At 45.3% G+C, this 26,437-nt stretch overlaps 1 protein-coding gene and 1 pseudogene across 2 annotated transcripts in view; both read left to right on the forward strand.

Moving 5' to 3' along the window:
- CDH11 (cadherin 11) overlaps nucleotides 1–10,714 on the forward strand; it is a 118,505-nt gene extending 107,791 nt beyond the window's left edge. For both annotated transcript variants that reach the window (XM_087827567.1, XM_016213114.2), the window contains 2 exons: nucleotides 7,876–8,127; nucleotides 9,362–10,714. In XM_087827567.1, coding sequence (XP_087683693.1) covers nucleotides 7,876–8,127; nucleotides 9,362–9,858 — 749 coding nt within the window. In that variant the 3' untranslated portion in view covers nucleotides 9,859–10,714. The remainder of the gene's footprint in view (nucleotides 1–7,875; nucleotides 8,128–9,361) is intronic.
- A 717-nt stretch (nucleotides 10,715–11,431) lies between these two features.
- Nucleotides 11,432–14,379, forward strand: LOC107537376 (large ribosomal subunit protein eL31 pseudogene; annotated as a pseudogene).
- Nucleotides 14,380–26,437: the final 12,058 nt, after the last annotated feature.

Raw genomic sequence — 26,437 nt, forward strand, 5'->3', positions numbered from 1 at the left:
CCAAAACCATGTAATGTGCTTCAGAACTTTCAGGGATTAGTTATTATTATGGGGAAAATGGTTATGTTATGACCTGCACCTCGGGCTGAGTGTTCTGAAGGAGTCAATGCACATCACCGGCCCCTCCATCCATGCATTATTGATTAGTTCACAAAGTTACACTGGGTAGCTAGGGCTTGGGTCCAGGAGGAGATGGCCTCCGGCCTCCACACATATTTATTTTGCAGCATATTATCTCAGATGGGCCAGTTGCAGATCAAATGAGCTCTGATACGTGATACATTCAGTTTCATTGGAACTGCTTTAAAAAACACACCGCAAAACAAAACGGACCAAAAAAGAAAAGTCTGCATGAAAAGCAGATTTGGCTGAGTAAGGAAGACAGCCAAGAAGATTCACCCCAACTGGACCAATTGGCAAACATCTTTTTTTTTTTTTTTGTCTAAACTAAGTACATTTCTTTTTTTTATGAGCTGCACCAAATAACATTCAAAGACACTTCTGGTTTTTTACTTTTATAATTTGAAGATACACAAGCAGATTTCTGTGGAACTTTTTCCCCCCTTTAATTGCTTTTGGCAGATCAAAATGGCAGATGTCTTTTAATGCCCTGCCATTTTCGCTGTGTAAATAATTATGTTCCTTTCCTGCCTGAAATTCATTGCTGCAGTTTGTCCAACACAGACACAGTTTATCTGGGAACCCACCCCCTCCCCATCCAAATGAAAAAAGAAATAGGCCTTCTGGAGGGATCAGATACGTGATGCGTTCAAGGTTTCCTCCTGTCACTGACTTAACTAACTCCTGGGATTTCTCAACTCACTGAAAGACCATAAATGTTTATATCCCACTGAATTCTTTAGAGGTTTTGAACCAAGAAAGAGTTAGGCCGTATGTTTCTCTCTCCTTCCCTATCACCAAGGAGAAAATTATCCCCAACAAAAAAGTGGAGGGAGAGTTGATTCTAAGGGATGTGATAAATTATAACAATGGAAAATCTACTGATACCAACAAACAGTGTACAACACTTAGATTACTTTATACGCACACACACACAGGAGCAATTATTCCTATAGTGCTACTTACTGTATTTCATATGTTGCCCCTCCCTCAGATTCAAAGGTGTTAATTAAAAGATCATGATCACCCCCTCCCTGGCGGTGTGCAGATCCTTGACTCAGTGGGGAGACATTAGGGCCAGCAGGGTCTTGGGTCAGGCACCTTTCTTCATGAATACATCAAGACTACCTCTTCTAGAATTTACCTCATTGTAGCATTTCCTTCATTGCAAAATCCTGGGGAAATAGTAGATTTCTTTTTGCCTCTTACATGTTGGTTAGTTTTTGAAGGTGTGTGTGCCTGTGTGTGTGTGTGTGTGTGTACATTTCAGGAAATACTGTGAGAAGAGGCATTAAATGTGGGTCTCTATGCCATAAAATTCTTAGGTTTCTAAGAGAGGCTCTTTATCTGGCACCTGAGTCTACCTAGATCTTCCTATAGACTATGATGGGGTCCAAATAATTATTTAACCATACTGGGAAAATTTGGTAAAAAAAAAAAGAACCAATATAATTGGCATGCTAACAAAAGTATTTTGCAATGAAGGAACTGCTCAAATGAGATAACCAGGTGAAGCTATTTCGCAGGAACACAGCCCACAGAATAGACACAAGCTGTGTTGATCAGGTCGGGTTCAGAAGTGAGAAGTGGGAGGAGGTGGAGACTGGAAATGGACTGCAAGATGTAGTACAAGGAATATCTTTCAGCTCTTCATTCAGTTAACACCAAGACACGGCTAAATGCGCCAAGGGGAGCAAAATAAGGTCCCTGCCCTTAAGGAGATTACTGTCCGGTGAAGACGACAGACTTCCAAACAATCACCACAGGCTGAAACGTGCAGTTTTGTGCAGGACTACAGGCAGATGGAGAATGCACATGGTGCTCAGAAAGGCAAGAAAATAAAGGTTTCTACCCAAGCTCTTATGTTCACCTTTAATCATTAGCAATATCAAATATAAATAATAGAAACTTCAAAAATATTATTTGAAATTACTATTATTTCAGTCCCTCAGACTGAAGACAGCAAATACTGGCATCGAAAATTAAAATTGATTTTTCAAACATCCCAACTCTGAGTATAAAAAATATAAACAAACTTTCCAACAATGTCTCATGTCACTGCTCAGCAAGTATACATCTGACACTTGAAAGCTTCAAACCCCACTGGACTTTCAGGACACACACACTCTGCTTATATTGCACACGTGTGCTTATGTATACATATATTTTTCATCATCCTGGTAGTGCTGTTGCTGCGCTTAGGGGAAAATAGGGAGGGCCCAGAGGGAAGGGATCTAGTAACGACTGTCCCGCTGGTGACTGCTGCGTAACTGACCGTCTCCAAGGGCTGGGAGCTTTTAATGAGGTACCTAGACTACTTGGTCCCTTGAGGTTTGAGCAGAAAGGGTACAGTAGATCGATTTGGGTCAGAAGTGGACAAAATAAGAGCAAGGCTTGGCTTAGATTCTTCAGATTGTTTACAGTCTTAAAACAAGGGCCCCAGCCCGATTCAGCCAGGGCCTTTCGCCACAGGCTCAGGAGCCTCTGACGGGTGAAGCAGCGGGGAAGCCTGAGCCGGGCTGAGGGGACAGGGGAGAGGTGTGAGCAAGAGCATCGTGAGAGCTTTAGGGCAGCTTACCCGCCCCGACGTCGGGGTGAGAGCAGAATGTACTGACCCTTTATAGCAATGCTTCCTCTTTTCAAATTATTAACATGCAGGGGCCGTGCCCATATTCTGCCCATTTTTCTCTGCTCCTACTTTTTTTTTTTTTTTGGCTAATAGAAGGTTGGCACCCAGTCAAGGACTATTTCCCCATCATAATTTTCCTTTTTATTTATTTATTTTTTTAATTCGTTAAATAAACGGTGAATTTTAATAACCAGTGACGTTAACAAAAGTTGAAGATACTGCCTTAAAAAGCTTTGTTTGTGGCTGATGGCAACCAAGATGGTAATTAATATCAAAAGTCACATCCTAGGAACCAGTAATTACAATAAAAAGTCATATTCAATGAACCAGGAATCATGAGACATTTATCTTAGAAAAGAGTCTGATATTTGAAACCATTAGGTAAAAACAAAAATAGTATGTCAACATTATACCATGAGTTGGAAAAATTGCAAGCAATGTAAGAACGCAAGAGTAGAGTATTAGATCATAGAGAAATTAATGGTATCTTTTTGGAGAATTTAATAGCATTGGGAGATTCTCAAGAGAGGTCCAGGAAAAAAATCATGACACTAATGTCCTGCTTGCTTTTTTTTCTTTTAACATGGCATTAGATCACCAAAACGTACTGGGTCAGTCAACTATAATTTCCCTTTCTATTGTCAATTGTATGTGCCCCTCCATTGGGCCACATTGTCACGATAAGCTTTATATATGCATCCCCATTCTCAGGAACCTTTACATTGTGTTAGTGTAACGACAAAGTGTGCAGGCAAAAACAGCGTATGATTAGCAGTCCAGGTTGTAGGCATAAAAATCAGAATCTTGAGTTTATTTTCCATTAACAGGACACTATAATTTGTGCATGACATCTACTGGTAATGAATGGCCCCGTTTGCAAGTTTTTGCCTAAGTGGAGGGGAAATAATGGAACTGGTTCAGTGTCTGTAGCCAAGGATGAGAACATTGGGTGTCAAGATGAAAAACCGAGGTGCTTGAGAAGCATTTTCTTACCTTGGGAAATACGTTGCCCGGACTGAACAGTGTGGACTGTGTCCTTACCTCTGGGTGACGCGGCCCTCGGTGGAGGCGGCGAGCTGCTTTCCAGGCTGCGCTGACATTTCCAGGAATTCACTTTCCTCTCTTTGCCAATAAGCTGCTCTTCCTCATTAGTCTCCTGCTCAAAAAAGGAGAAGTTCCAGAAAAGAATTAATATTTATTGCACATCTCCCACAGCCAGGCACTGTGCTAAGTACTTTTGTAATGAATATCATCAAATTTAACCCTAAAATTATTACTTTCTTAGATGAGAAGAGAGAAACTCGGGGCATTTACTTAATGTGTCTAAAGTAAGGCAATGAATCTGTAGATGATTCAAGATTCAAACCAGGTCTGTGTGACCCTATAGACTAAGAGATTTGCTCTTTGGAAGCTTTATAAAGGAGAAAGATCTAAGAAATCTCTTGGTGGATATTTAAAATTAGATACAGTTGCCTTTTTCTGCCTCCTCTTATTAAATGTGGAGCCAATTTGACACGTCCCTGAAAATCTGTCATCATGGAACCTCTTTTTCCCCTTGGGTCACCCAGAAACCTCAGGAATGTGTGTGTCCCAAGTGAGGGGACCCTCTTAAATACAGATAGAGAATAGCTGGCTAATTAAAAGTAACAGATGAAAGGGAAGCTGTAGTCAAACCTAAAATGCAAAATTGATTTCCAGAATAGGGCTCCTGTTATTGGTGGGTTTTTTTTTTACCATTTGTTTTTCTAGACTTGCTTTTCATGAAGTGCCTTTCCACTGTGCCTCTTTAGTGAAAGATCGGTGGTCAGAGTGGACCACAAGGAGGACCATTACAGGCCACAGCACTGAATCCTCTAAAATGTCCCTCTGGAAGAAAAGCTCGTCCTCCCAATGGTGCTGGGCCGCTTGGATCTAGAGGGAAATATTTTATCCACTCAGGCTGCATGGGGGGCACCCTGGTGCCCAGCCAAGCTAGTTAAACACCTTTCCCATCCCACATTCACCCTGCACCGATTCTCCAGCCCTGGAGGGTCTCAGGACTGGGTGTTACTTTTTCTGGTAGGATCCCTGAGCCCTCTGGAAGCACAGCACGAGAACAGCCATCGGCTTTTATTACATTATTCGGTTCCAACAATAGTCCTGTACTTCAGGCATGCTTGATGTCAACCAGGGTCCTCATTTTAAGAGATGAGTGAGGGAGGCTCTAAATGGGACAAATGACTCCTTCTAAAGTGTATAATTAGTATATGCCCCAAAAGAGACCCTCAGCCCATTTATTTCCCACCTCTGGAGCTAATCTTAACATTCGTATGTAAAACATATTTGACTAGAAGAGATTAAAAAAGAGTCCTCGAGATTCCACTGATCTATCGCTCAGAGATTATAAATGCTCCAGTCAGCTGGGGACTTTGATGAGCTTTTGTGTGGTGGTTTCAGTGAGTCTGAGAGGGATCCGCTGTTCAGAAAAAGGAGCATCTTGAATTCACAGGCTGGTGTCCTGCTCAGATCCGTGGTTTCCATTAGTGTTTGATTTTCATTTGCTTTCATGTGTAAGCCAGCCTGCTGGGATCTGGAGGGACAGTCTTCCGTGGATGGCACAGTGCAGGACAGACTTTAAATTATGGCTTCCACAGGTTTAAAACACCAGAACCACTCAGCTCGCATTTCCTCCAAACCAACGCCGAGAGGGATAGGGTGGAACCCAGTAAATGAACGAGGAACACTGGGGATGTCCCCCACATCAGAGAGGTACCTTTAGCCAAGCCATTTTACTAATGAGCTTTCCTTCTTACATTTTTAATTTTCACTTTTATTCATGATATTGTTAGTGACATTTCAGATCATTAAAATGGGGGTAGACAGCGTAGCTTAATTTGCGAAAGTCTTACTGAACTCCAAAGAAACCATGAGAAGGGGAAACAACGTATTTGAAATAATTTATTAGGGATATATAAATTATTTTCTAATTGTCAAGCCTAGAACAGTGGTATAGCCTAGAAAGGACCAAAACAGTCAGGAAACGGAACTTACAGTGAACGTTTTATTCGACCCATTTAATTTTAACGTTTTCATGATTTTCCGTAGTATGTACCATTTTCTTGCAGCGATAAGAGCAATGGATGTCAGTCACACACAATTCAGGAAATACAGAGACCAGGGCTGGCTCTTCGGCCTTGTCGTGACTGAGATGTTGGCAGCGAAGGGCCGAGACCCTGTCGTCACCGGGCTGGTGCGCACACTCTACCTTCCACTACCGAGCCCCTGCTCATCCCTAAGGGGGACTCAAGCTGCCGTTTACATGTGTGTTTTCTCCCACAGAGAATATATTACATTTCCTTAACCTAAAATATATAAATGTAATTTTGAGATTCTAACATATTTTCTCCTACGACAAGAGCTAATTCACGGTTCTGTCAGTCCATTGAGAGCCTGCTAGCTATTGGGCCATCGTGTTGGGGAATAACATTCATATCGCTATAAATTACTGACTCTTAACTCACAAACAGAGGCAGGCCAGCCACACTGAGGATCCGTGTGTGTGTGTGTGTGTGTGTGTGTATGATTTGATGGAACTGTTTTATTATAGTACCAGTGTTTCCCTCCAGAGCGTACAGCCTGGGAAACATAATTTTGGTGTGTCGAGAGATGCAGAACAGATGAGGAGGGAGCATTTGGGGACATAGGTTACAGAAGATTGAGAAATATATGAAAGCTAACATCTGGAATTTTGGTTCAAACTTTTCCCAGAACACAGTTACATCACTTGTTCAACAAATATTGATTGAATGTCTGCTCTGTGTCCAGCACTGGAGAGAGGCTGAGAGGGATCAGATAAAATCCCCATTCTCCCAGAAGTTCATGGTCTAGGAGACATCAAATAATGACAGAGTAGCGGGATTGCAATTTCTCTAGGAATATACAGTGTTATAGGTCACGGAGGAGGTGACAGAAGAGGTCTAGAAAGGCCTCCCTGAAGAGATGACTTTTGGATTCAATTTTGAGGCCTGAGGAGTTCACCTGCCCTGATCAAAGGAACGGCTCTGGGGGCATTAGAGCAGCAGGTAAAAAGACGAGGCCTGTAACTGCGTGCTCTGCCTCGGGACAGCCGTGACTCTGACATGCCAGGCTGACTTGGGGCCTGTGGGAAGGGGCTGGATGTGAGCCTGGGAGGCAAGATCAGGTCTAGATTTGGGCAGTGTGTACAGGTGGGCTGTGCTGTGTAGGCAACAGGGAAAACCTGTAATCAGCCCTGGTGGGTGCGGCTCAGTTGGTTGAGCGCTGTCCAGTGCACTGAAAGGTTGCCGGTTCGATTCCCAGTCGGGGCACACGCCCAGGTTGTGGGTTCTATCTCTGGTTGGGATTTGTGTGGAAGGCAACCGACTGATGAGAAACAACAGTTTCTCTTTCTCTCTCTCTGTCCCTCTAAAGTCAATAAAAACATATTTTAGAAAATTAGAGAGAAAACTTGGAATCATTTTAAGCAGGACTCATTTTAAGCACGTCCCACCCAGTTCAACTGGGTGCCTGATGGTGTTTGAATTTCAAAGAAAGTAAAAACCTGCTGCTGGGTTTTATAAAATATTTCTCTTAAAGAAGATATTTTTCTGTAGGACGACTTTGGAGGGTGGGCAGGAAAGCTCTAAAAAACCCCACCAATAAATGAACAAAAACTGGCCAAAGGCTTATCATGAAGTAAGGAAAGTACACAGAAGGAAAGGAAGGGGTTTTTGTGTGTGTTTTCCCACTTACTTATTTATTTATATCCTGTACTAACATAGGCTATGTGGTTGAAGTCCACACTTGCTTGTATTTAATGAAGGACAGCACCCAACTAGAAAACGGTGTGGTTATCTCGTCAATAAAGGCATCCTGTGTCCACCAGATAAAAAAGAGCCGATTTCTGAGTTTTGTTCCAAAATGCAGAGAGGTTATTCTGTGCTATATTCACACCAAATGACTGCAGCGCCTAGAGACACCGAGAGTAAAGGACAGGTGGCGAGAACTGCTTGTTAACCTTGGCATTGGGAGGAGCACCCTCAGACCCGCCAGGCTGAATGCAAAGATGTCCAGGCTGTGATGCGAACGGTCGGCTCTGAGAGCTCACCCTGTCTCCCCTCTTCCGACAGATAACACCGCTGGGGTGTATGCCCGGCGCGGGGGGTTCAGTCGGCAGAAGCAGGATCTGTACCTCCTGCCCATCGTGATCAGCGATGGTGGGATCCCGCCCATGAGTAGCACCAACACCCTCACCATCAAGGTCTGCGGGTGCGACGTGAACGGGGCCCTGCTCTCCTGCAACGCCGAGGCCTACATCCTGAACGCCGGCCTGAGCACGGGGGCGCTGATCGCCATCCTGGCCTGCATCGTCATTCTCCTGGGTAAGGGGTCCTCCCGTCACCTGCAGGGAGGGCCTTGCTCGGTGCCCACCCTTGAAACATAGATGTTTTTCGAGGGCAGCCCGGTTACCAGAACTATGCTGTACACTGTGGGTAACATTGGCGACAAAGAGGCAGTTCCTGCTCTCGTGCATTTTACGGGATGGCGTGTGGGGTGTGAGTGGGGGGAGCAACTTAACAAGCAGAGGGGAAGGGGGAGAAGGCTGATGATGAAGTTGCCAGGCCTCACAGGACTGCATAGCAGAAGTGTTGTCAAGAACAAGGCGCAGAGGAAGGTCCCCGTAGGTGAGCGGTAGGGCCAGGTACAGCCTGGGCAGGTGCAGGCACTCATCCCTGCATCCCAGAGTGATGGGGGGCCCAGAGGGCTCTCAGATCGCCTGCCAAATTCAGCCACAAACATTTTCTCCAGTGTTGCTGAGTGTGTGTGTGTGTGGGGGGGGGGGGGGGAGGTGCTCTAATGGGACAGTGTACAAGCCCCCTGTGAGGAGGCGACAGATAAAGAATTAAGCCCTGTCTGAACTTTCCCTACAAGCGGCTCTGTTCACTCGTCCCAGGTTGCCTGAGCTTAGGGGGATCCCTTCCAGCAGAGGGGAGGGGACAGAGTTGCTTCCTCTGGAGTTCCAGCTGATGCAATTTTCCTATATTCAAACAAATAAGAGAAGACGTGTCTCTTGGGGTCTCTCTAAACGTTCCCTCCCGTGTAGGGTGGTTTGAAGAGGCTTCAGCCGTGCTTATGGTGACATTTCTCATTAAGACAGAGTAGGTCAAGGCGGACCCCACCCCCAGAGCTCTGGGCAGCAGCTGGGCCTCACCTCCCAGGGAAAGGCCGGGCCTGAGCGCTCTGCATGTGCCTCTAACCCCCTGCCCTGGGAGAGGCAGCTGTCTTCCTTTGCAGAAAGGAACTGGCCTCAGCCATTTTTAAGAGGCTGCGCATCACATATTCAGGATCTTGCTAACTCTTAGGAAGATGGCTTCCAAATCGTGTCAGATTCGTGTGCACCAAGCTCAAAACAGCTCGAGAGAGGTTTGCCTGGATGTGCCGTGGGCCCGGCGGGCCTCTGCGGGGCGGCGGGCGCGGGGCAGGTGTGTGCGCCTGTGGGGGTTCTAGGTGCAGCCCCCCTCACCGAGACCGGCCCGGCTCTGCGCCCCACGGCGGGCAGAGGACCCGGGCCCGGTGGGCCCGGCCTGTCCTCACTTCCCTTCTCTTTCCCTGCAGTCATTGTCGTGCTGTTTGTGACACTGAGGAGGCAGAAGAAGGAGCCCCTGATCGTGTTTGAGGAAGAAGACGTCCGCGAGAACATCATCACCTACGACGACGAAGGGGGGGGAGAGGAGGACACCGAGGCCTTCGACATCGCCACCCTGCAGAACCCCGACGGCATCAACGGCTTCATCCCTCGCAAGGACATCAAGCCCGAGTACCAGTACATGCCCAGGCCCGGGCTCCGGCCGGCGCCCAACAGCGTGGACGTTGATGACTTCATCACGGCGAGGATACAGGAGGCGGACAACGACCCCACGGCGCCGCCCTACGACTCCATCCAAATCTACGGCTACGAGGGCCGCGGCTCGGTGGCCGGCTCCCTCAGCTCCCTGGAGTCCGCCACCACCGACTCGGACTTGGACTATGACTACCTACAGAACTGGGGACCTCGTTTTAAGAAACTAGCGGACTTGTACGGTTCCAAAGACACTTTTGATGACGACTCTTAACAGTAACGATACAAATTTGGCCTTAAGAACTGTGTCTGGCGTCCCGAAGGATCTAGAAGATAGGTAAACAGGTATTTTTTTTTTTTTTTTTAAATCAAGGGAAGGCTCATTTGGAACAAGCACCGTTTTTACAGAGAGGATGCATTTAATAAAACCGCGAGGGCATCGAAGCGGTAAATACTGTGAAGTACCTTTGCTCGCAAAAAGGCAAACACTGACGTTGTTGATCGGCTTCCCCGGAGGAAAACCACTTGGCGTACAAGAATATTTAAGTGAAGGAGAAGCCCGACGGTGAACTTACAATGAAGGGAATCGTTTCTGTGTTACGAACATCTAAGTCTTTCTTTCTTCCTTTTCTATTTTTTATTTTATTTTATTTGTCAAAGAAGCTTCCACAAAATTAGAAAGGACAACAGTTCTGAGCTGTAATTTCGCCTTAAACTATGGACACTCTCTATGTAGTGCATTTTTAAACTTGAAATATATAATATTCAGCCAGCTTAAACCCATACAATGTATGTACAATACAATGTACAATTATGTCTCTTGAGCATCAATCTTGTTACTGCTGATTCTTGTAAATCTTTTTGCTTCTACTTTCATCCTAAACTAATATGTGCCAGATATAACTGTCTTGTTTCAGTGAGAGGCGCCCTATTTCTATGTCATTTTTAATGTATCTATTTGTACAATTTTAAAGTTCTTATTTTTAGTATACATACAGATATCAGTATTCTGACATGTAAGAAATGTTACGGCATCACACTTATATTTTATGAACATTGTACTGTTGCTTTAATATGAGCTTCAATATAAGAAGCAACCTTTGAAATAAAAGAAAAAGATTCTTTTTTAATTCTGGGTTTGATTCTTCACATTGGAAAAATTAAATCTTTCTAACGACCCATTTCTACTCCTAATTCAAGATGTTGATCTTTTAATAACCCTACTTATGATCTGTTGTACCCCGCTGCTTTTGTCGTTTATTTGAAATCAAGCCTGTTTTGCAGATGCGTTTTCAGATAAGATTCTGTAACATCCTGTGAAGCTTTGCACGTTCTCATCTGAGCTTCGCGGCCTCTCTTCGCGCACATCTGGAACAGGAGGATGCTAAAGATCTAGGTCAGTCTATGACTTTGCAGTATTTGTTACATGATATGCATTTATCTTATACATCAGTAACTCTATGGTTACGAGAGATGAATCCGAGAGGGAGTGAGGTGATCAGAACTGTAACGTTCAAGATGTAGATTTTTATGCCCCACACCGAGCATTTGGGGCTGGGGGAGTGAAGGGTCGAAAATATAAATTTGCCACGAGCAGTTATCCGATCTCCGCTGTTATTCTATATTCCCTTACTTTGATCTGGCCAGGGTGTCACCATGACTCTGGCAGTTTAAACTGCTTACTTTTCCTCCTAACTTTAACTTCTTTTACAAGAAGGTGCTGTTATAAATTTTGATAAGAGAAAGAGCAATTCATTTCCAAACCTTTGTTTTAAAATACGGCTTTGGGCCATAAGCTGGGAATGAGGGCGGGGACCGTGGAGGGTTCTGAGGGTGAAGGCCGCTTGATGGTGAGTGAGCCTGCAGGCTCCTACAGTCCCCCGCAGTCCCGTCCAGCTGCCGGGGACCGGAGCTTCCACGAAGGTCATCGCACCTGCTCAGTTGGGCCGAAGGTCAAAAAGGTAGCAATGCTCGGGGGGAAAGACCACACAAGGTCATGCTGCAAGTGCTTCCCGCTTTCCCCCTTGCTCTTGGATTGCAGACAATTTTTAGAACAATCTTTTTCTTTTCTTTTTTTTTTTACTTTATTGTGAAAGTTTCTTTGAAGCATTTCTTGATAGCTTGCTACATGCTATTTTTATGACTGAGTCAAAATGCATACAAAGAAAAATGTTTCTATGAAAGTGCTCACTTCCATTTACTTTGCATTTAAGTCAAGCTGTCGGAAGACTTCAATGGAATCAGTTCTGTGGACAATGTCCCTTTGGAATCTTTCATTTCGGTGAAGGATAGCACATTCTCAACACTTCCATAATTGCAGGTTTTGCTCATTTTTTACATAGTTTTTGTAATCCAAAGAATATTTTGCTAGATTTGCACAGCTCTCCAACTGAATCTGAAATGAGAAATCACTCAAAAGGAGTATGAATAGTATTTAACCAAGGACACAGCCACACGTAACACTGTCACCATGAATGGTCTTTTTTTCTACAACTGTGTTTGGATTCAATTTGACAAGAATGTTTTCACATTTTTATGTTTAAGTATTTTAAAAAAAGGCTGTGTTCTTTTCAGTAGTAAAAAATATTTGTTTTTCTTATTTTTCTTTTTATCTTTTTTTTTCCACTTTAAGCCTCTATTGTTTGTAGAACCCTCTTAGAAGCCTGGAAATAAAATGTCTTTTCTGATTAGTGGAGTCCTTTCTCATTTGGAACGCATTGTCTTAAAAGCAATCTTAGTTTCAGTGGTCCTTCCTTATTTTGATGTAAAGTGACTGCTGCTTTAACGACATCGATTCAGCTAAAAAGAGTAGTGGGTGTGGCTTGCATTCATCATTCATTCATTCATTCATTCATTCATTCATTCATTCATCAACACCTTATTTTGCAGACCCTGTGCTAGTGACTTAAGGATGCAGCAGGAATCTTGCTACCTCCCTTGACATCCTTCAATCTTCCCAAACCTGTTCCAAAATATCTACCCTGTTGTCTTATAATCACCTACTTATTTCTGTGCTTACCCACCTTCCCACACAATGTAACGGAGTATTTCCCCTTTTTCAGGATTGAGGGAACAGAGTGAATAAAAGGTAGAACAGGAGATGGTGAGGTGCTGACCGTGGATGGAGGGCAGGCCAGCCACGTGCAAAAGTTCCTTGATGGATCTCGTGTTTAGCTAAGTTATGTCTTCTAGGCCATTATTCCTGGAAATGGTGGGAAAATAGGAGAGCAGGTTTTCTACATCTTCTGGAGAAAATTATTAAAGTACACACTCATGGGGCCCGGAGAGAGTATGGCTCTGTGTGCCACGTGGGACTGGGTCAGCAGTGTTTGAAATCGCTCTGGGGTAATTGTGTGACATCCTTCGTCTCCTTTTGAGAGACTGTAGGACAGTGAGCAATGAGCTGGGATCTCTGAGCAGAAGAGTGTCCAAGTCTACCTGGCAGACAGTGTGGAGGACACTTGAGGAGCATATAAACCTAGAGGCTTGCCGGAGGCGGGGTTTAATGAAAGTCAAAATGCAATACACAGAGGGCTTAAAATAATCCGGGAAGCTGAGGATGGAAAAGAGGCAGAGCTTCTCTGCTCCTGCACCAACACCAGCTGGGCTGGACCTCTCTCATCTCCAGCCTGGATGATCAAAGCAGCCTCCAAGCCGCTGTCTACCTCCAACCTCTTCTCCCAAAGAAGCCAGGCTGAGAGGAACACACAACTCAGGTCACTTGACACCATAGCTGAAACCACTTCACTGGCTTCCCCGAGTCTCCGATCAAATTCCAACCCCCTTTATTGTCATCCAGGACCAGGGCCCTGCAAACCTCTCCAACGTCATCTTACTCCAGCCTCCTCCCAGGGCACTGTGCTCCAGCCTCACGGGCCACCTGTCAGGTCCTCATACAGACAGAACGTGTCCCCTTTTCCATCTAAAGTAAGTCACCCTCTGTTGGTTTCTTTTGTATCAGTTACAATCCACTTTGCTTATTGGCTTTTCAAGTGTCTGTGGGCCTGAGCCCCAGCACAATGTAAGCTTCAAGAGGCAGGGATTGGCTTCTCCCTCTCCCACAACACCTCGAGCTCTTCCTTTCCCACTGGGGCAAGGCGAGGTGGCTCCCGCAAAGAAGGGTGGCGAGAAGGGCCATTCTGCCATCAACGAGGTGGTGACCAGAGAACACACCGTCAACATTCACAAGCACATCCATGGAGTGGGTTTCAAGAAGCGTGCCCCTCGGGCACTCAGAGGCCTGGAAACTTGCCATGAAGGGGATGGGGTCTCCAGATGCGCGCACGGACACCAGGCTCCAGAGCTGCCTGGGCCAGAGGAATAAAGATCGTCCCGTGCACTATTCGAGGACAGTTGCCTAGCAAATGTAATGAGCACGAAGAGTCCGCAAACGAGCTCCAGGCGTTGGTTGCCTACGTACCTGGCACCACTTTCAAAGATCTACAAAGAGTTCATGTGGATGAGAACTGCTGATTGTCGAATAAAGTCTAAAATGGCAAAAAAAATAAAAGAGAGAAAGGGATCCTGTTGTCTAGTATGCCCTGTGGTGCCTGAGATATAACTGGCGCACAATCAAGACTTCTTGAATGAACGATGGGAGATTTATCAGGATTTGATGACTGACAAGAGAATGCCAGTGTGGTTTTAAGCTTCCCTACCTGAGAAGCTGAGTGGATTGTGATCTTGGTGCCTGGGACTGTGAATTTAAAAGAAGTGAATTTGGTGGAAAGAAGCTGAATTAAGTTTGGGTTGGGCGTGTAGATCGGGGGTGCTTGTGCGACAGCTGGATGGAACTGTCTAGCAAGCCAACCAGAAAGAGGAAGCTGCTGCGAGCTCACTGCTGAAGCAGGGCTGGGCAGGTGGAGGAGTCCTTGGACGGCAGCTGCAGCCTCAGGAGTGACTGTGTCTAACGGTTTCGCCGCTCACTCCCAACTTTAAGGGAGTATTTCAGTGGTGAAGGGAGTCCCTCTGGTGTTGAAGAGTAATGCTGACTAGTTTTATTAGTAAGGATAATTAGTAAGCATAAACCTTACCCTTGTATGTGAAATGCACTGAAAAGTAAGGAGGGAACGTTAATTAATTCACCAATACTTTTCTTCAATTAGTGAGACTTGTTGGAGTTCATACTATGTTGGAGAGAATGTCCTGGATAGGAAACACTGACCTCATTCCTGTAAGAAGACAGAGTATGTTCTACAGTCCCCACGTTTCAGTGAAGGAAACTGCAGACCAGAGAGGCTAAGCATCTCTCCGGAAAATGCACAGGATCCCATTTCTCCCCTTCCCCCTTGGTCAAGGGCCTTCTCTCCTTTAAACTTATAGAGCCCACCGCAATGAGTGTTCTCCATAGTCAGTGACTCACTGAGGCACTGGCAGGAAGAAGTCGGGATGGTGACTCCCCAGCCTCCGTGGGTTCAGTCATTACTTGGAGCAGCCACTGACCACAGAGCTGGAGGACGGGATGTAATCACACATCGGAGTGCCCAGCCAGCCTTCCAGTGCCCAGAGCAATACAGGGGACAGGATTGTGAACTCTTTCTGCAGGGCTCTGCATCTTTCTGCAACATGAATGGTGAAAATCAAATATAAAAGAAACCAATTAGGCATTTTATAGCTGTTTGTATTATGTTTCATGGAAAAAAGTTTGATGTTTCATTTTCTTTATGGGATTTAAATTGTGTTAAAAAAAAAAAAAAAAAAAGTCAATGGTAGAAGCCTCTGTTAGGTCCCTATGGCCTGGGAGTAGGAACTGAATTTTCATCTCAAAGGCTAACTCATCTAATCATTTTCTTTGATTAGAGGCTACCATCTTCTTAAAGGGGCCTTCTTCATCTCAGGTGTTTTTATTCATTTTAAACATGATTTTATAATTCTTTGTCACTTTAATCAACTGATCGCCATTACTTGGTCATCTCTCACAGGCTCACAGTGGCAACACTAGCCTAAGGGTCGTCCTGTGAGGAGCTCAGATCTTCAGCTCCAGAGTGAAAGCAGTCTACCTCGCGCTGGGTGTGACATTCAATACACCCCTATGGATAAAGCCTGGCTCTAGTTCTTACTTGCTGTGTGACCTTGGGCAGGTATCTTGGTCTCTCTGAACTTCATTTCCCACAAACATGGCATGCAAATAACAAGTCTTATGTCACCAGTGGTGGTAAAGAATAAATGAGCTCATGTTCCTAGAGCCGCGAAGAGTTCCTAGGACGGGGCGACCCCTTAATATAAGGCAGCGATTCTATCGTTAGTGTGCACATTCATCTCCCAGTCGCAGGGTGCAGAACGAATGTGAGGGAAGGGGTTACCACCTCGTGACCCCCTTTTTCTCTTCAAAATCAGTTCACTGTCTCATTTCTCTCTCCTGAGCCAACAATAGAACATGGCTTAGCACATAGGAGTTTAGTTTAGGGAACTGTTGATCAACAGTTTCCTACCACCAAAAAAATCTAAAAAAAAGTAAAAATCTGATCTTCTGGCTGGGCGTGGCTCAGCGGTTGAGCATCAACCTAGGATCCAGGAGATCTCAGTTCGATTCCTGGTCAGGGCACATGCCTGGGTTGCGGGCTCGATCCCCAATTGGGGGTGTGCAGGGGGCAGCTAATGGGTGACTTTTGCATCACTGATGTTTCTATCTCTCTCCCTTCCTTTCCCTTCTTCTCTCTGAAATCAATAAAGATATATTTAAAAAAAATAAAAATATCTGATCAATGAATTCACTTACTTAGACTACAATATGTAGCATAATATTGGCAAGGCCAACAGGTAACACAATTTTTAAAGGTCTTACTGAAGAAAATGAACCCACAAGATTATGAATTATATTTAATTAGATAGAAATGACGTATTAAACAGTATCTGAAATTTGGATAACCTTTGTGACCCCCGAGAAGACTCATGTAATGTGACCCCCGAGAAGGAATTAATATGCTGAGATGGACTCCCCATGGCGAATCGATGGCCAAAAGTTTATGAAGGATGAACCTAGGGGCGACATGCTGACAGGGCCTCCTTACCCCCTCTGAATACTGGGAAGAATCTCAGGCTGAACTCTTGGCCCTCAGCTCTGTGCCCGGCTTGTTTACACCATGTGAGTCAACCACTGTGGAAAACCCGGTTTCATCTTTCCACCAACAGCATGAGACCCGCCCCACCCGATCAGAACTACACAGACTGAGCCTCATTTGTACCCATTCCAACCAGTCAGAGCTGCACAGCTTGGACACCTCATTTACTAAAACAGACCTAACTGGGAACCTGGAGAGGAGCTTAGGTTGCTACCTGAACCTGTGTCTCCTGGGCTGCAGCTCCTTTTGCTCAAATAAATGCTTTTTATTCTCCATTGCCATCTAAAATGAATGTTGGTTTACACCTTGTCAAGAATTGCACAAACGTTGGCATTTCTAATATAAAGGAATTTCATATTTGATATATTTTTGCTCGTTTGTTAAAACAATAGTGCTCCTTCTTACATAGACATAATTCTTTGAAAATATTTAGATTTGCAGACATACAATTTTCATTAGAATACTTTTTTTTATAACATTTCTGATGAGTTTAATTTAACCACATTTTTACTTCATTTAGCTCTCGGGAAATTGGAAATTATTTTATGCTATGATAATTTTCTTTTCTTTTTTTTTCCAAGCACTAACTTGGATGTGAAAGAAATAGTAGTGCTTGGAAACGTAACTGCAGCCTTCTCCGCCTGGCGAATTAGGAGAGAGGTGGGATGAAGCTGTACCCACCCAGCTCTTTGGTTTGCGGTAGTCGGCCCAAGGTGTGCGGAGCTGCGACCACCGGCTCTCTGGCTCGGAAAGCGGATAGGTTTAATATCTCAGACCACAGCCCCAGTACTGCAAAAAATACCACTATCCTGTTTTCTTCCAAGTCTATTTAATCTCCACGGGGCATGCCCTTTCTGCCAAAAGAAAGGAATTACACCCCAGGCGTTTGCCCCAGAATTTCCTACTCAGGGCTGCACTGGAATTTAGGAGCTTTCGGGAAAATGGGGAAACCGTCTTTAATCTCTATCTCAGTGTAGTCTTGGCTTGCTTGTGCAAGCCACAAAGAAAATATCTAATGCTTACAGGCCCCTTCCTTAATCCCTCTGCAACCCATCTCCTCTGACTGAGGCCCGGCTCCTTGGGGCAGCTCGGTCAGACGGCCACCACACCGCTGTGCCTTAGCTGAGAGTGGAGGTGGCGCAGTCAGTGTCTCCCCCTCCCTGCTATTACTTCTTCCCTGGGTTTAATCTTGTGTGAAACAGTCTGCAAAGCTATTTGACTTCAGGCTATGTCTGCTTTCTCCAGCGCAAATATCCTTGAGGCTAGAAGCACGGAACATTCTGGCAGCCCTTTTTAAAACTGAATTGAGTGGGACAGAAAATATAAGGAGAATCAGGTCTGATTAATATTTAGTAAAAGTAGTCTGTGCTAGGTCATCCTGGTGGCGGGAGGGGGCAGACAAAGCCATGGCAGACCAGTCGATACATGTATGGTTCTAGTTAACGCTGTAGATCATTGCAGAGTGCTACGTGGTGGGGGGGAAACATGTATAAATGAGGGGAAGCAGGAAGGAGCTGCCCGATGGGGGGGAAGGTGCTCCGGTCTCTGTCTGGCCGGGGAAGGCGTCAGCCAGATGTGAGAGCTGAGGGAAGCCCTGATGGGAATGGGCAGCTAATCGCGGGACGCCGGGTCTCACACACTTCCAGGCAGTGGGAACAGCAGGAGCAAAGGCAAAAGAGGAAGGAGGAAACATATTTACGTGAAATGTTTTAGGTAAAGGGGTTTTGTATTTAACACCCAAATGGCTCGTATAAATCAATAAGGTGCTAACATATAAGTGAGTAAAGATTATAAATAAATTACCAGGGGAAAAATGCAACTGACTAACAACAGCCCGGAAAAATCATGGATAGGATGCCACCAGCTAGTAGTCAGATAAATACATACTAAGCTAACGCAGCATTTAAACCACTATACGTCAATGAAACCAAAATAAAAACAGTTAACTTTTTACTACGAGCACTGGTAAGAATTCAGAGAGGCCAACACTTTAATGTTTTTTGTTGTTTTTTTAATTCTCACCTGAGGACATGCTCTTATTGATTTTAGAGAGAGAGGAAGGAAGAGGGAGAGAGAGAAACATTGACCAATTGGTTGCCGACTGGACTTATCCCAACGGGGCTGAGCCTGCAACCTGGGTATGTGCCCTGACCAGGAATCGAACCTATGACCTTGAGGTGCATGGGACGACACTCCAACCAACTGAGCCACACCGGCCAGGGCAACACTTTAATGTTTTGATGGCGGGAGTGTAAATTGGTATACTTCTTTGGAAAATTAATCTGGCAACGTGTTTCATGAGCCAAATTGCCACTTTTCCCTGAGTGACCCTAGTCTTCCATTAGGGGGAAACTGGATACTCATAGCCTTCCAGCATGGAACCTCCCCCTATAAATGGACTGGGGCAGAGGTAATGAGGTGTTAATGAGAGACAGGGTGAGAAGCATTTTTTACCTGTCCCTCCAAAAGTAGAGCTTCCCCCATAGGAGTGAGGGGTGGTAGATGGAGACAACTCACACTTCTCAGCCACTATTGGGGTACACAGAGACCCTGTGGCCTGGGGCTCAGGGATAAAAACTGAAGGCAGCCTGCTCCTAACCAGGTGGGCCGGTAACCCCACACTGCGAACTGGGAAGGGGGGCTCCATCTTCTTGGGTGCACCTGTCCAGAGTACAGTGCCCAGGGCAGAGCTTCTATTACATGGGGCTGGGCAAAGGGAGCAGGGCTTGGCTCATATGCCACAGACTCTTGCTTTTCATAATGAAATTTAGTAAATTTTCTTGAATATATATTTCGCCACTTGAGAATGTCCTTGGGACAATTTCCAGGCACTTTAAATAATTACTTTTTGTTTTTTGTTGTGTTTTTTTTTTTTTTTTTTTTATAATTTCACCAGTTAAATTCTTCTTTTGCTGGGCAAAGGGTCCACCAAGCTCCTTACTCCATCATTTTAGAATTCCTGGAGTTATTTTCTTCCCACATCAAGCACATAATGTATCAAATCAGGGGAACAGTGGATGCTCTGTCCATGCACAATCTCAATTTACTTAACCTCACCATGTCGATTTCATCTATCTGAACTTCTGTCTCCTGAGTTTGGATTTCTGAAACTCTGTCCCAAACCCCCCCCTCCCCCCACACACTTAGTTTTCATGTCTCTTTTAGTTCTTTCTATGAAAGTGTTTATGGAGTTCATTCAAATCCTTGCTTTTATTTCTCTGTAGCAGATTTCTATGTGTTTAGCCTATGAAAGTGGTTTAATAAATCTCAGTCTCCCTCCCTCCCTCCCTCCCCCCCTCCCTCCCTCCCCCTGCAGCACTTATCCGCTAGCCTTAGGCTTAGGTGTTAACCAAACCTATCTTATCTCCCTTGCTAGAGAGCTCAATCTCTGAGGGTAAGGGCATCCCTTTTCCTTTCCCTGAATTTCCCAAGGAGCTGGCACTATTCTTTTCACGGGCCGGGGGCTCAGTACCTAGCTGTGTATTGATTAATTATACACAGTGAAGTTGCCCACGCCGGAGTTCTTCCACAGGAAGGAAAGGTGGAGAGAAATCGGCACGAGAAAGCACCAGATGATGTATGCAGGTGTGTATGTTTTAGCAGTAGACCAACGGTGGGGAGGCTGGGGGGCGATCTCAATGACTGGGCCTAAATCTCATGCTGGGTGATCAGGGTACCTGAGGGTTGCAGACAGTGGGAGACCTGGGCAACAATCAGCATTTCGTCACAAAAGGTAGGAAAGAGGCCGTCCAACGGGAGAACTCCCTGGCCTTGCTAAATGCAGGCTGCAGGCGTTGAGGGAGACTTCGAGGCAAAGCATCACTGGGATGGCCGGAGGCTTGCGCTGGGAGGTGCAGAGACCTTCCAAAATGAGCTGGCATTGCCACGTGTGGGAAACCGAGCCCCGGGGCATGCCGAAGAGAGGGGCGGAGAGGAGTGACAGCGGGGTTAGGGCAAAGTCTGTGTTGAAGGAACTGGGATTTTCACTTTAGCACCATGCAGGGGTCAAGAGCACCAGGCAAGTTCCAGAAATATGTATGTTTATTATATACTAAAATAGCCAGACTCTCTGTATTCTGCGGGTGGGCTGGACGGAAATGACCCTGACCCGGGAGGAAGTCAGCCAGCCTGTGTGTCTGATGTCGTGTGTGTGGGCTGAGAAGCTGCAAACATGTGAAATGTATGCGGGCCCAGTCTGATCATGAAGGGAGGCAAACGGAGACATCTGGCCAGCTGGCTCTGCGCGAAACATCGCCCTGGCAGGAAGGCCGAGACGCTTTTTGATGAAAAGGTGCCTTTAAAAATTTACTGCAAACATTATACATTTAAAAAAATGCCTTTCCATTTGAAGAGTTCCTAGACCACTCAGGAAAGTAGATACAAAGGGTAGGAACAATTCACACTGAACCCGGCTGTCCACATTTCTGCCCCTTTCCTGTCCCTCACTCTTCTCTTGGCTTCTAGCCTATGTCATATGCAAGTTTTATATGGTCATGGTCGCATTGTAGGCAATTTTCTGCACTTTCATCTTTCTCCTGACAATATATCATATGCATTTTTTATTTTACCAGTTTTCCATAAGCACCATTTTAATGGCTGCATAATAGTCCGTCATATGGATGTGCTATCATTTAATAATTTCTTTCATTATCTACCTTGATTTTTTATTATATCAATAGAATGGGAAACTATTATATGATAGGCATACTTCTGCAAATATAGTATGTGTGTTTATTTTCCCTTATGGCCTAGGTTACTTCACTTAAATGGATTTCTAGAAGTGGAATTCCTGGCTCATAATAACCCTGCACGAGCATTTTAAAATTCTTGATCCATTAATGCCAAAGTGCTTTCCAAGACTCCCTCATCTATTTACATTTCCAAGCAGAGTCTGGGAATTCTTAGAGAGATAGATATTAAGGCACAGAGAGAGCATGCCAGAGTCTCTAGGTAGGAATTAAAGGAATGAGCTACTGGGTACCGCCCAAGAGATGAAAGGAAATAAAATCCTATCAATTATGTACACACAAGTAGAGCACATCCCTGGCTTATGCCTAACTGATAAGCGGGTGCTTATCTGCAGATAATCGCCTTCATTCCAGAGCCAACTTCTATGATCCCACCTCCATGACACCTTCCAGGGAACTATCACTCCAGTCAAAACAGGCTGCTGTCTTCCTTGTGGAAATTCCTTCAGGACCCTTCCTCTCACCTCCGTTACTAAAGGCAGTTCCACGGATGGTGCCTACTCAAGTCCAGGTTCATCACAGGCTCACGCAGCGTTTGCTGAATTTAACTTGTGTGCCCGAGGTCCCTGGGGATATGGAGGGGAAGAAAGATGAGCTGTGGCTAATTATGGGGAGAGGGGACCAAGTGAGCAAATCAGTTTACTGGGCAGAGGTGGCTTCCTCTTTGATCTTGATGAAGCAAATGTTGGCATCAAGGTCTTCTGAAGCCGTCAGGGAGGGCAGACCAGAGCGCCGGTGTAGGCTGAGGTCATCTCACGTGTGGGGTATGAGACTGAGCGCTCACACTTTGAGAAACGTGCTGACGTCTGTGTATCGGGGTACGGCTTCACGGGAGTCACAGCCAGGTGACACTCCTGCAGTCCGTAGTGGGGATGGAGGCGGGCAGAATGTTTCTTAAAGGGAATGGGCACCCCAGGTGCCAATCACCTTGGGAAAGAGTCATCTTGAAGAGGAAAGAACCGGGCTGGGAATGTCTCCTGAGTTCTGCCCAGGCCATCAGTGTGGCCTGTGTCTCAGAGAAGGGACACGTAGGCTGTGCTTCCTTTCACTGTAATAAGAATTTCAGCACAACCTTCGCATACCTTGCCAGCATGTCTCTGCAGCCCTGTGGACCTCAGAGCAGGAGCTTGTCTCAGGACTGGAGGAGAGGAAGCCAGAGGAGCACAGGGTCGGGGAGGAGGCCACGCACAGAGTCACCATCAAGACACAGCTTTGCCTGGGCAAAGGGTGCCTTCCTCAGGGTAACTGCCAGAGAGGGAGCCGAAGTCCACGAAGTGATGAGATGCGGGAAAGGCCCGAGGCCCTGCTCCTGAGCCCACCTGAGGCAGCACTGTGGGGACCAGGCAAGAGCAGCGCATGGTTGCATTAGGCACGGCCGGCGTCCAAACACACGGGGAGAAGGAGCTGTTGCCACCGTAGCTCACGTCCCATCGCAGCACAGCAGGGACAAGACGAGTTACCCTACTCAGGTTTTCCACCCCCTCCTGCGACATGACTTCCACATACGCAGACTCAGTCAGTCTCACGCTGACCTTAGACATGCCCTGGATAGTCATACGTTTTTCCAAGGAAGGAGATGAGGCATATAATTTATATTAAACACAGGTATTAACCTCTGAATCAGCAAAGTCAACATCTGGCCATTTTAAAGAAAATCTCAAGAAAAAAGAAGAAGAAACGTAAAACCTATACAATGTGTTAACCAGGACGCTGGAGATGGAGATACGCTGGAGATCTGAACATATTTACTAGGTAAAGGGAAGGCATTGTATTAAAAGGTTTATAAATGGCCCTTGAATTAGGGTGACTTGACTATAGGTGATTGAATCGTATTATTTAATGTTGATTTGATACAGTTGCTAATTAAATATGTTTAAAAATAAAGCAGGTTATCTTGGAGTGGAAAGACAAAGGGAAACGTGGAGAACATACTTTTCGAGACATCAGAAAAGCTCACATCTTGTGTGCGTAGCGGACATGACTCGCTAAGAGGCCAGAACACATCTGATGGAGATCAGAAAGGGAAAACTTGAAGAAAAAAGCAAGTTCTGAAAATACAGAGTTCATAAAAAATTGGTAACATCTATCCTATAGCTTAAGCTGTGAAGAAATATACCTGTGTAATATAAAAATAGCCTTTTAAAATAAAAACATGATCAGGATGCAGTTAAGTACCATAAAGGGTTACAACAAGTATAAAATTACTTCGAGAAGTTGCGATCATTATTAATATAACTGAGGCAAACTAGCAACAGATGGACAATTCTTTCCATCAGAAGACTACCCTTCATCTCCGTATGGGCAAAGGCTACTGATCTCTGCTATGTTCCAAATCAAAGACCCCTTGTCCCTGATCAACGGCTCTTTATATTTCCACGTCACTGAATCACAATAGTTTTCTTTGGACAGAGTCAGTGTCTCCTCTGGAGATCCCTGCTTTTGCGATTTTATGTTCAGTGGGCATTTGGTAAACACGGGCGAAACGCATGCAGGACAAAAACTGTCATTTCAAAGCTCCCTCCCTGAATTTTAGTTTCAGTAACGCATCTGTTGTGAAAGTAAAGTCTCATTTGCAAATTTATAGTGAAGAAGAATTACCTTGGTCCCCTTCAACTTCAATATTTGATGGCCCTGTGAGTCAAATGGAAAATAAACAGCCCCACCAGCAGCTTGCATTGACGGAGCCCATCTATTCTGGGCAAAGCTCTGTGCTCAGCATGGGGGCGGCTGAATCAATACAACCTGAAGCCTCAAACCCATCTTGGAGACATCTGCATGCCCGAGTGGAAAGGCTGACCTTTTCTTGTTGGAAACTCACTCCCCTGTTTAATGAAGTTGCAGCTGCAGAGAAAAGTGCGTGGTCAGCTGGACTCAGAAAATAATTTCATACTGATTGGCTGTCGATCGTTTCTGATATCAAACCCCTTACCCTGGATCCTGTCACCGCAGACCCTCAATAGGGGGCATACCCTTGAATGGCCTGGCCTCTAACCCCTCTCTGAAACACAGCCAGGAGAAATGAGGTTTCAGGAAGGCCGGCTAAGGGACACATCACCCAGCCATCCTCCAAGGGACTCAAAGATGGATCAAAAAAGACACTGAAATGCCGTCACCTGAGAGGTTGCAAAGGAGATGAAAGAATGGTGACTTGAAATTCTGGCTTCCCTCCAGTTTCTAGACAGAGGAAAGATGACATGTCCACGGGACACACAGATCTTAGAAGTAGATGTTAAAGACACAGCTTCTCCTGGGCTCAGGGTGAGCTCGGGGACTTTTAGTGGAAGCCTCAGCCCTTAGGGGGAAACCAGATTCCTTGATAACTGTGAGGCTATTAGAAAAGGTGCCAGTTTCCCTGCCTTGTGAAATGCTGAGTTTGTCACTCAGTGGCAATGATGGGCCCCTTTGATCCCATGGAGTTGTATCTCAGCAGAGACAAGAACGTTTTTCTTCCCGACTTCAGAAGACTTAATTAGAGCCTCGATCAGAACACTGAGGATGGACACAAACAGCAGTGTGGTGGCTGCCAGAGGGTAGGGCGTGGGGAGTGAGGGGGTCCTAACATATGGTGACAGGAGAAGATACGACTTTGGGTGGCGGGCACACAGTGCAATATACAGATCTTATAACATAGAAATCCACACTTGACACCTATCTGTTCATATTAACCATTGTCATCCCAATAAATTTAATAAAAATAAATAAATAAAATAAATACCATATTTAGTTAAAACAAAAGAACACTGAGGAAACTGGATCTCTTCTGATAAAGAGTGTTGTTCTTGCTTGTTTTTAAATATTTTTTAATTGACTTTTAGAGAGAGAGGGAGGGAGAGGGGCAGAGAAACATCGATGAGAGAGAAACATCATCAAGGGCTGCCTCCTGCACGGCCCCTACTGGGGATGGAGCCCGAAACCCCAGCATGTGCCCCGACCAGGAATTGAACTGGTGACCTCTTGGTCCATGGGTCAACACTCAACCATTGAGCCACACCAGCTGGGCTGTTTGTTTTAAACTGTCAGACCACAGTCATCCCAGAATGGACTGAACCACCCTTTGGAAAAGAGGCCTGAGCTCCTTCTTACAAGTGTTCAGTTCTGTTCGGAAAGACTTCTCTGCAATGCTATCAAGCCATTAAAGAGGCCAGCAGGCAACAAATGGGCCAGGCAGTGGCTTGGGTGTCCTTTAAGGCCCACTTCAGTCACTCAAATCTAAAACTTAACTTCATCACCTATAAAATGGGAATTTAGAACCATGCCTCCCTCACAGAGAGTCCGAGAGAACTGAGCGGGGCACCGTGTGTGCAGAGCCTGACACGGGCCACGCCTATGGGAGCACCTTAATTAAAGTGAGTTCTTCTCAGAGACATTCAGCTCCAACCAAAGTCTCACTGCTCTGGGTGATTAAAATTTCAATTCGTATTGCGCTCCAAGGTGTCCACCTGAAATGTCTCGGGAAAGAGGAGTTTTAATAAGTACACATGCCTACAATGGTGATATGCTGACATTTAAAAGCAATAATATTTGAACTGGGCAAGGGAAAAGGCTGGCACCCTAACGTGACTGCCCTGCATAATCATCCCGGCCCTCTCCTGTTCTGGAGGCAGGACTGTGCGCCGGAGCTCAGCGTGGCCCTGCTCACTCTATCTGCACGTGGAATCGATCCAACATCAGTCATTGATTGGTTATTGCCCTGTTTGTTTAATGTTGCTGTCAGGATGTGGAAATAAAATTCACATGATTTTTCTCCATAACACTTATACCCAGACCTCCGGTTGGCAAGAATCTCAGTCCTAAGGGAGCACCATCAAAACTAAGTCCTGAGCAGAGACACAAGGTAATTAAACTTTTTCTTTGATCCCCAAAAGAAGGCTATGGGTGTTATGAAATTTCACTAAGTGTCCAAAAAAGTCATTTGCTTACTATATATTTTTGTTTACCAGTTAATTCATACATTCATCAAAATAGAACATCAAAAGGAAATGCCCTGCCCCAAAGTAAAATTATTATAAAATATATTAGGACATATACATGTCAAGTAATGATT

Source organism: Miniopterus natalensis, chromosome 18 (genome assembly GCF_054644295.1).
Source record: "Miniopterus natalensis isolate mMinNat1 chromosome 18, mMinNat1.hap1, whole genome shotgun sequence".
In the NCBI taxonomy this organism is placed as follows: Eukaryota; Metazoa; Chordata; class Mammalia; order Chiroptera; family Miniopteridae; genus Miniopterus; species Miniopterus natalensis.